The sequence below is a fragment of the Salvia splendens genome, chromosome 15, assembly GCF_004379255.2.
Source record: "Salvia splendens isolate huo1 chromosome 15, SspV2, whole genome shotgun sequence".
NCBI lineage: Eukaryota > Viridiplantae > Streptophyta > Magnoliopsida > Lamiales > Lamiaceae > Salvia > Salvia splendens.
Genome location: NC_056046.1, coordinates 14240494 through 14251559, shown reverse-complemented (window position 1 = coordinate 14251559; position 11066 = coordinate 14240494). Strand labels below are relative to the sequence as shown.

General features: G+C 38.7%; 1 protein-coding gene across 1 annotated transcript; it reads left to right on the top strand.

Annotated features, from left to right (window-relative positions):
* The first annotated feature begins 224 nt into the window (after positions 1–224).
* Positions 225–1235, top strand: LOC121766733. Its single transcript, XM_042162990.1, has 2 exons — positions 225–614; positions 798–1235. The coding sequence occupies exons 1-2, from the start codon at positions 225–227 to the stop codon at positions 1233–1235; spliced, it is 828 nt and encodes a 275-aa protein (XP_042018924.1).
* Positions 1236–11066: the final 9831 nt, after the last annotated feature.

The following is an 11066-nucleotide window of genomic DNA, read 5'->3' as shown; positions in this document are numbered from 1 at the left end:
GACAACAATTGGTAGATTTCTTAAGAGTAATCAATTGAAACCTCATACTAGATGAAGACAAGTTTAGAAACCTGTCCATGCTTGAGAGATCAACCATAAGGAAGGTTGCTTCTAAGATGGAAGTAAGCAAGACAACAATTGGTAGATTTCTTAAGAGTAATCAATTGAAACCTCATACAAGTGCTATCAAGCCTACACTTACTGAAACCAACAAAATTGAAAGGATGAAATGGTGTCTTTCTCATATTCAGACTACACTCGCTGAAGATAAACTTCTTTACCATTCAATGTACAACATTGTTCATATTGACGAGAAATGGTTCTATATGACAAAGACATCAGATAGATACTACCTGTTGCCGGATGAAGATGTGCCATACATGCCCTGTAAGTCCAAGAGATTCATCACTAAAGTGATGTTCATGACTGCTGTGAGTAGGCCACTTTGTGGGCCTGATGGAGACATCATATTCGGTGGTAAAATAGGGTTATTCCCGTTTACAGAACAGATACCAGCCCAAAGAAGTTCAAAGAACAGGCCAAAAGGGACAATGGAGACAAAGCATATTCAGTCAATTACCAAGGAAGTCATGACAGCTTGTCTCCTAAACCAGGTATGCCACTTTTTATGTCAATAAAGCTATCAGACATCATATTCATGTCATCATATAGTCAAATACACATATCATTGCCAGATTATACCATCAATCAAAGCCAAATGGCCAGCCAATGCAAGCAAGAAGATTTTCATACAGTAAGATAATGTCATACCTCACCTTAGAGCAGTTGATCATCAGTTTGAGGCACTTGCAAGTACTGATGGATTTGAATTCCGTCTAATTAACCAACCACCCAACTCCCCAGACACAAATGTGTTAGACCTTGGGTATTTCAGGGCAATACAGTCACTACAAGATGACAAGATGGCCACAAGTGTAGATGATTTGCTTAGGAATGTGTTTACCTCATTTGGAGAACTCTCACCACAGACTCTGAATAGAGTATTCATCACTTTGCAAAGCTGTTTGACAGCAATATTACAAGTGCATGGGAAGAATGACTACAAGATCCCTCATATGAACAAGAACAGATTGGAAAGAACAGAGGGGTTGCCTTTACAACTTCAGGTTGAAGAAGGATTGGTGAGAGAGAGCTTGGAGTATCTAAAGCTGCCTGAAAACAACACTGGGGACTCATATGACATATGGCGGCTTAACCATGCTTTAGGGTACTAGACATAAGTTTAGGGACTGGAGTTTACAGTATAAGCACCAACATATGTTGGTGTTTAAGATGTAAACTCTATTTTTTTGTGCATATGCTGCATTTTTTGTTAATGCCATCAGAGAAGTGTCATCACATGGCATCAGCCTCCAAACCCTTCTAGGGGGTGGCTTACTAAGCTAAATAGGCTGCATTTTGTATAAACATCATCACTGTACACACAACTAAGTAATCAGTGAATATTTTTTGTATTATCACTTCAAATCAGCCTCCAACCCTTCATAGGGGGTGGCTATTTTTTCATTTCCCTCAGAACAGCTTTATCACAGGGCATAAGGCCAACAAAACAAGGCCTAGGAGCAACACATTACACTTACAACAGCCTCCAAACCTGACACAGGGGTGGCTAGGTTAAGTATGCAGAAAAGCTTCATCACAGGGCATATGGTCAACAACACAAGACCTAGGGACATCAGAAGACACTAACACAGCCTCCAAACCTGACACAGGGGTGGCTAAGCTTCCCCTCAGAAAAGCTTCATCACAGGGTATATAAACAACATCACAATGCATAGGGACATCAGAGGACAGTTACAAAGCCACACAAATGCACATACACAGTCATCATCAATTCCCCCTGCCTCAATATCACATAAACATGGATCAATATCATATACACAGTCAGGAACAATTCCCACATCATCAATATCACATACACATTGACCAATATCGCATAAACAGTTAGGAGCAATTCCCACAGCCTCAAAATATCACATAAACATGGACCAATATCGCATAAACATGGAGCAGTGCACATAAGCATGGAGTACATCAGAAATAGGCTACATTTTCCTAATGTCAAAAGCCTCCAAACCCTAAAAAAGGGGGTGGCTCTGAATTAGAAAGAAACTCACAAATCAAAAGATATCCTTCATGCAAGGAAACATGATTAATAGCATAGCTTTTTCATTGTCGGTGTACTCTCTGTTTGGCTCCACCGCCGGCTGCATTGCTCCATCTATGCCTTCCCCGATGTCATCCAAACCAATGGAAGGTGCTTCGCTTTCCCCCTAATTAACATAGCCTGAATGCGGCTTGAACTCCGGCCAATCAAAGGGGGCAATCGGAGGCTAAGTTTCAGATCCGGTGAAACCCGTAGTCGGATCTTCGGTTTCAGATCTGTCGGTTAATGGGGACGGAGATAGACTGTCAGGAACGTAGAAGCCCTCGAACGGAGGTTGAGTTTCAGATCCATCAAAACCCTTTGCCGCAGCTTCAGTTTCAGATCCGTCCATGGCGTCCGACGGATCTTCAGTTTCAGATTCGTCAAACACCAAATCAGGCCCTTCAGCCCCGTCGTCGCCTATGAACGGTGGAACACCGTGAACCACGAACCGACGACCAATTGCGTCGTAATTAACCCAGTCCGGCGGTGTTTCAGGGATGACGGTGTCCATCTTTTCGGAGGGAGGCGGAGGGAGACTGAGTGAGGCGGAGAGGGAGAGAAGTAATGAGAGAGATGTTGTCGAGAGTGAGAGAGAGAGTCGAGAGTGAGAGAGTTGAATCGAGAGTGAGAGAGTTGACTGCAAACCCTAATGTTTGCATTTTCTTTTTTTTAAGTGTAAATAATGGCATTTTTTGTAAAATTTGCTAAACATAGAGGGTAATTTTGATGTCCAAAAATGGTAAGTGAGAAGAGTGACTCTTATTAGGGGACATCCCGAAAAGGAAATTAGCGACTCTTATTCGGGGACGGAGGGAGTACTTCTTAGTTGAGAATGGCTCATAATTTTGAGTTGAGAATGGCTCATAATTTTTAATACCCTCATTCGTGAATAATTGTTTTTTATATATAATTCACCATTCCAAATATTTTCGGTTAATTGGTACCTTGCACAATATTTTTATTTTATTTTTGTCATTTGTAGATAATTTTTACCTATGTTATATGAGAATAGATAGTTTTTGTTGGATATTTGGGCCGTGGGGATGTGGACTATTATTTGGGCTTGTGTTAATTGAGACCCAGACGGATTTTGGGCTGGTGGTTGCCCTAGCCCAATGCTCGGGTGATATACACCCCTCACTCACTACTAGAAAATTGGCTTGTAATGGCACTTAAAATTGTCACTAGAAAATTACTGTGCTAACACTTCATCTATAATGGCACTTGATGAAGTGCAGCACCGGGTACCTGTAGTAAGAGATAGTGTGTAGATAGTACATCTATGATGGCACTTTTTATGTTGAAGTGCAGTAACAATATATTATAAAGTGCAGTGAAAAGCTAGTGTATAGATAGTACTTTTATAAAGTGTGATAAAAAAAGTGTAGTGAGAAGCAATTTTTCTAGTAGTGACTCTCCAGTCCTGCCGCTTGACATTCGAACTCTGTCTCTTTCTCTCTATGTTCTCTCGACTGATGAACTCTCTCTTCTCTTCTCTTCTGCTTCACCATTGAGTCTTCGATTGTTTTCTTGTGATCTTCCACTGTTATTTGAGTGATTGATCTTGTGTGAGTGTTGGAGAAGGTAACCACTTCGGTTGCTGGGGTGTTGGTGAAACTAGGGTTTTCTGTGTGAGGTTTCCGTGAGTTTGTGTTCGGAGAGGTTTCAGATCTGGCATAGTGGAGTGGTTTGGGGTTGATATCTGTTGTGTGAGGTGAATCACTTGTGGATTCAACGTTGCTCCCTTGGATCTGGTTTCTGGAGAATAGATTCGTACTATTAGCTGGTGGCTGAGCCATAGTTACGATCTATTCGATTCCTTTGTGTTTCTTGTGGTTTCTGCTCACTTGTTTGCTTTAATCTTTTGGTCCAAGAGGATCTTTGTGATATTGCTAACGTGTGTGTTAAGTGTGCAGGTTCCTCGGTGGTCCAGTGGCACCCGATCAAGGATTGCATGTTTTTGGTGTAATAGCTAGTTTCCTTGTGTAAATCATCCGCGTGGGTGAGAGTTTGGCTGAGCTCTCTTGTATAAGAACAAAGAGGTCTCGGTAAATAGTCTGGCACGCCGAGTCGCATTAAGGAGGTGGGCAAGTGGAATCCTCCTCCGAGTGTGGGTTCGCTTTGGTAAATTGGCTGAATCTCGTGTTTTCTTTTTCTGTTTAGTGCCAAATATAGGATTGGGATATTGCTTGCTGGTAGACAGTCTATGGCAAAGACTTAGGCATTTTCTTGCTTTCTCTGTGCTTATTGCTTCCGTTATTTCTTGGTGCTCTGTAATTCTTGATCTCTCATTACTTTACCACCAAGCATTTATACTGCCTAAGTGACCCCCTGCGCCCTCCAGAAGTGAGTGATTGCGAACTGGGATAGCCTTAGCCAGTGTGCTCGTGACAGTCAGGGATTTGAGGTCTAATTTGCTGTGAAAGTTGTGTGAAAGTGTGCATGGTCTCTGTTGTGTGTTTCCTGTCTTGTTGTGTATGTCATTGTGCTTGAAAGTTTGCAAGGTTGTGTGTTTCTTTCTTGCTTCCTGTGTTTTTACAAAAGTGATTTCAAAAAGGTCTCAACCCATTGGTTTGGTCCTTTTAATGGTAAAAATGATTTTGTGATTTGGAAACAGAAATTGAAATGCATTCTTATTCAACAAAAAGTGTTTAAGTCTGTTGATGGTTCTTTGGCTAGAGCTACTATTATTCTCAATTTGTCTGATTCTGTGATTAGGAAAATTGATCATATTGAATCTGCTTCTGAAATGTGGAAACACCTTGCTACTTTGTTTACTGAAACTTCTATGTCATCAAGGATGTATTTGCTTGAAAAATTGTTCAAATTTAAGCTTGACTTATCCAAGGATATTGATGATAATGTGGATAAATTTCAGAAGCTTGTGCAAGATATTAAAAGATCTGGTGATAAAACAATTGATGAATACACTAGTATTGCTCTAATGAATGTCATACCTGATTCTTATAGTGATGTAAAGCTGCCATTAAGTATAGCAGGGACTCTGCCCCTCAGGACTTGATAATTAGCTCCTTAAAATCTAAAGAACTTGAATTAAGGGAAAGGGTTGCTGATAAAACTGTTTTTAATAAGGCTTTAAATGTCAGGAGAAGACCAAAGTCAATAGGGGGAAATGAATCAAATGGTGGATTTAATACCAACTCTAATTTTAAGAAAAAATTCAGATCTAGGTCCAATAGCAAGGACCCTAAATCTTTTAAAAAATGTTTTAATTGTGGAGAAGTTGTGCATTATAGAAGAGATTGTACTAAGCCTAAAAAGAATAAACCTCCTAATAATAACTCTCAGCTTGAAAATATTGCAAATGTGGCCAAGTATGATGCTGATAATGAGTCTGTGTATATGGTGCATGATTTGATGTATATAAATGATTCTCCTATGTGCCCCTTTACTTCAAATGATTGGCTGTGTGATTCTGGATGTACTTATCATGCTAGTCACTTCAAGGAAGTGTTTACTGATATTAAGCATGTAACTAATACTTATGTGTCAATGGCTGATGACAAGAAGTGTGAAATTCTTGGTATTGGCACTGTGTGTTTGAAGTCTGATAATGGCTATGTGTTGAACCTGAAGGATGTTAGATATGTGCCAGATTTGTGCTATAATTTGATGTCTTGTACTGCCCTTGAAAACTCTGGCATGGGGGGGTAAATGGTGGAAAGGTTGCATGAAAATTTGCAAGGGTTCTATGTGTCTGTTTAAGGCCAAAAGAAAATGTGGTTTGTATGTTTGTACTGCTGTGCCTCTTACAAGTGAAAAAGCATGCGCCAATGTTGTTAAATCTGATAAAACTATGTTATGGCATAATAGGCTTGGTCACATGAGTGAAAAAGGCTTGAATATTCTAAAAAGGCATGCTATCTTATCTGAAGCTGATGTTCATGGTAATTTGTCTTTCTATGATACTTGTGTGTTGGGTAAACAGCATAGGGTTACCTTTTCTACTCCTGTACCTGCAAATATCAGTAGAAATGTTCTTGAATACTTGCATATGGATGTGTGGGGCCCTGCTTCTGTGTCTTCTCATTCTAGTTCTGTATATTTTCTTTCAATTATTGATGATTTTTCAAGAAAAGTTTGGTGCTTCCTCATGAAACATAAGTATGATGTGTTTGGAAAACTTGTTGCTTGGAAAACCTTGATTGAAACTCAGACAGGAAAGAAAATTAAGGCAATAAGAACTGATAATGGCTTAGAATTAAACAAATGGATGATATGTGTGCTGGTTTTGGAATTAAAAAACATAAGACTGTTCCTTATACCCCACAGCAAAATGGGGTTGCTGAAATAATGAGTAGGACTTTACTTGATAAAGTGAGATGCATGCTAGCAAAATCTGGTTTATCTAAAAAATTTTGGGGTGAAGCTTTGTTGACTGCTACTTACTTGGTTAATAGATCTCCCTCTGTGCCTTTGTTAGGGCAGTGCCCTGAACATGTTTTTACTGGAAAATCCCTAAACCTTTCTCATCTAAGAGTGTTTGGTTGTTTTGCTTTTGTGCATACTAAAACTGATAAACTTGAACCTAGATCTAGAAAGGGTGTTTTTCTGGGATATCCTGAGGGTGTCAAAAGGTATAGGGTCTGGTTAAGAGATGAGCCTGAGTTTAGAGTCATTATTAGCATGGATGTGGTGTTTAATGAAGATGAATTCCCTTGCTTAAAAGTGACTAATAACCTTGCTCCAGATATTGTGGACAATGATCCTCTTATTGAGGTGGAGCCCACAGAACTGCCCACTGATGTGGAGCATTAAGTGGATGCTCCAAGTGAGGTGGAGCAGCCTTTTTGGAATTCTAATCCAGTCTGTACTTCTGATGAGATACCTAATGAGGAAAATCTACAAGATAATGATGTCAACAATGTGTCTTTACATGATAATATTGATAATGCTTGTGATATGCATGATAGCCCTGTGAGAACTAATCCTCCTGTGCCTGCCCAGAATGTGTTAAATAGCCCCACTAGAATTCAAAATGCTATTGATGCTCCCAACTTAAATGACTATGTGCTATCTAGGGATAGACCTAGAAGGTTTGATGTTCAGAAACCTTCTAGATATGATGGTTATGTGGGGTTGGTTGCTCTGATTAATTTGGCTTTTAATGTGTATGATTCTGATGGGGATGAACCTCAGTCTTATAAGCAGGCTGTTAAATCTAAATTCTGGAATGAATGGCATAAAGCTATGTTGGAGAAGATGCATTCTCTTAAAATAAATCTTACCTGGATCCTTGTACCTTTGCCTCCTGGTGCATCTGTGGTTGATTGCAGGTGGCTCTATAAGTTGAAAAGTGAGGTGGAGGGTCTTAGGTACAAGGCCAGACTTGTGGCAAAAGGTTTTACTCAACAAGAGGGGTAGATTATACTGAAATATTTGCTCTTGTTGTTAAATTTACTACTGTGCGGTTAATGCTTACCTTATGTGCTTACTTTGACTGGGAATTGAAACAAATGAATGTTAAAAACTGCTTTCTTGCATGGTGACTTGGATAAACCAATTTACATAAAACAGCCTGAAGGCTTTGTTGATCCTAAGTTTCCCAATCATGTGTGTTTATTGAAGAAAGCTTTGTATGGTTTGAAACAGTCTCCTAGACAGTGGAATATCAAGTTTAATAATTGTACGCATAAGTTAGGCTTTGTGAGAAGTACTTTTGATGCATGCCTGTATGTGAAGAATCTTGATTCTGTGTCTGTCTTCTTGCTTTTGTATGTTGATGACATGATTATAATGGGTCCCTGTTTAAAAACCATAAGTGTTGTGCAAACTGCTTTAAGTGAGAATTTTGATATGAAGGACCTAGGAGATGCTCAGAAAATATTAGGAATTAATATTTTTAGGAATAGAAAAGAATGTATGCTTGTTTTGCATCAGGAACCTTATGTGTACAAAATTCTGAAAAAATTTAACATGATTGATGCTAAACCTATCTCTGTGCCTTTAGCTGCTCATTTTATATTGAGTAAAGATTTGTGTCCCACAACTAAACATGATATTGATGCCATGAAAAAAATTCCCTATGCAAATGCAATTGGATCTGTAATGTATCTGATGGTAAGTAATAGGCCTGATATTGCCTATGCAGTGTCTTGTTTGAGTAGATATGTGGCTAACCCTGGTCCTGTTCATTAGGAAGCTTTAAAGTGGCTCTTGAGATATCTTAAGCATACTGCTAAGTATGGATTGTGCTATTCTAAATGTGATGATGGTGTGATATTAACTGGTTTTGTTGATTCCAATTATGCTAATGATAGGGATAAGAGGAAGTCCACCACTTCCTATACGTTTACTGTTTGTAGATCTTGTATTAGCTGGAAGTCTCAACTGCAGCACATAGTGGCTCTGTCCACTACTGAATCAGAATATATTGCCATCACTGAGGCAATGAAAGAAGTTGTGTGGTTAAAGAGAGTGCTTTCTGAACTGAACTTTGTGAAATCTCCTCCTACTGTGTTTTGTGATTCTCAATCTGCCATTCAGTTATGTAAAAATCATGTTTTCCATGATAGAACTAAGCATATTGATGTAAGGTTTCATTACATTAGAGATACTGTAGAAAAAGGTGAAGTTTCTCTTCAAAATGTGCATACTGATAGAAACCCTGCTGACATGGGTACTAAATGCTTACCACTTGAAAAACTTCTTTTCTGCATAAAATACTTGCATTTTGACATAGGATAGGTTGCATGTCCAGGGGGAAAGACCTCAGTCACCTTATCAACCGTGGTAAGGGTGTTAGGTGGCTGGAGGCATGAAGTCCTTTAGACTAATGGGTGTCAACCCTCTGGTGTCTAATAGGCAACCTGGTGGCTTCCCTAAATGCTAGGGAACTTTATTCTTTGGAGCTGAGGGGGCTACCTTGTAGGCAATGATGATTTTAAACCTTAGCTAATAGTGCAATTGGTTTCCCAGAATAATGTCCAAGGTGGAATATGTTGGATATTTGGGTTATGGGGTTGTGGACTATTATTTGGGCTTGTGTTAATTGAGGCCCAGATGGATTTTGGGCTGGTGGTTGCCCTAGCCCAATGCTCGGGTGATATACACCCCTCACTCTCCACTCCTGCCGCTTGACATTCGAACTCTCTCTCTTTCTCTCTGCTCTCTCTCGACTGATGTACTCTCTTTTCTCTTCTTCTTCACCATTGAGTCTTCGACTGTTTTCTTGTGATCTTTCACGGTTATTTGAGTGATTGATCTTGTGTGAGTGTTGGAGAAGGTAACCACTTCGGTTGCTGGGTGTTGGTGAAACTATGGTTTTCTGTGACTTTGTATTCGGAGAGGTTTCAGATCTGGCATAGTGGAGTAGTTTGTGATTGATATCTGTTGTGTGAGGTGAATCACTGGTGGATTCAACGTTGTTCCCTCGGATCTGGTTTCTGGAGAATAGATTCGTACTATTAGCTGGTGGCTGAGCCATAGCTACGATCTATTCGATTCCTTTTGTGTTTCTTGTGGTTTCTGCTCACTTGTTTGCTTTGATCTTTTGGTCCGAGAGGATCTTTGTGATATTGCTAACGTGTGTGTTAAGTGTGCAGGTTCCTCGGTGGTCCAGTGGCATCCGGTCAAGGATTGCATGTTTCTGGTGTAATAGCTAGTTTCCTTGTGTAAATCAGCCGCGTGGGTGAGAGTTTGACTGAGCTCTCTTATATAAGAACAAAGAGGTATCGGTAAATAGTGAACCCGGACTTGTCTGATCCCTACAGTTTTAGATATTCATTAGTAGAGAAACATATACTCCGTATTAAAAGTTTTTCTTTATTGTTAATGTCACAATTTAATTAGATCGACTCAAATAGAAGCGTCGTAGTAAATAAAAAGATTAAGATAATTTGTCTCCAACTTAAGGATGCTTTCTTTTACGTCCTATAATGTAGTAATTTTTTAAAATTTTCCAATGCAAGTAATTGTGTTTCTCTTTTAAGGTAGTATATAAGATAAGTTTTTTAAGTGATAATAAAAAAAAATACACGTGTATAGTTAGACAAATTGATCTGAAATATACCTGTGAATTGTGATATCTCAAATTTGATTTCCTTCAAAATACAAGGCTAATTATAAAGCAAAGAACCAATACACATTACATAAATATATTTGTGTAATTTTATATAATACCTCAGCTGGTGAAACAATATATAATCAAATTACTTTATTACTGGACTACATTAACAATAATTATCAATTTACCAAATTTTAAAATGAAGGATATTTAGGAATGTATAATATAGTCACACTATATTAAGGGACGGCGTTGCAGCCTTCCGTCTCCATCCCGTCACGGAGAAACGCCCGTCCAAGAGGGATAGCTCGCGAGACGTCTCACCACGCGCGTTGGCGACATGGCGAGCTCCGGTTCGTCCGTGACGCCCACTCGCCGGCCCGCGGGTGGGCGTCGTTTTTATCCGGAAAAATGTTTTTTTTTAATTTAGGGAAAATTCAAAAATTAAAAAAATCTCAAAAAATATACTAGCCGTTTATAGCCGTTTTTTAGCAAATTTTTTATTTTTTTTATTTTTTAAGCCTCCAATCACTTCTATAAATATCAAATCATTCCCACAAATTAATCCACCATAAAAAATATGTTTTTTATTTAAATTATGTATTTTTAATTTTTTTAGGATTTTATTAATGAGGTTTTTAGATTTTTTAGAATTTTAAGTTGTAATTTTATTTTATTTTTAATGAAGTGTGTTTTTTTTAATTGAATTTGGTTGAAAATAAAAATAAAAAATGAAACTGAATGAATAGTAATTTAAGGGACGGAGGGTTGCAGGTTTCGTCCCTTAGTTAAGGGATGGAGTAAAAATCCGACAAGTAAACCCAATCAATAGTTGTCTGACATGACTGACCTATGACTTTGAAGTATGAA

What these genes read in the sequence shown, in the direction of transcription:
- LOC121766733 (XM_042162990.1), top strand. Translation starts at nt 225, where the DNA reads ATGAAATGGTGTCTTTCTCATATTCAGACTACACTCGCTGAAGATAAA. An exon ending in CAGCTTGTCTCCTAAACCAG is followed by an intron (nt 615 to 797) that starts GTATGCCACTTT and finishes GTTGATCATCAG; the next exon opens with TTTGAGGCACTTGCAAGTAC.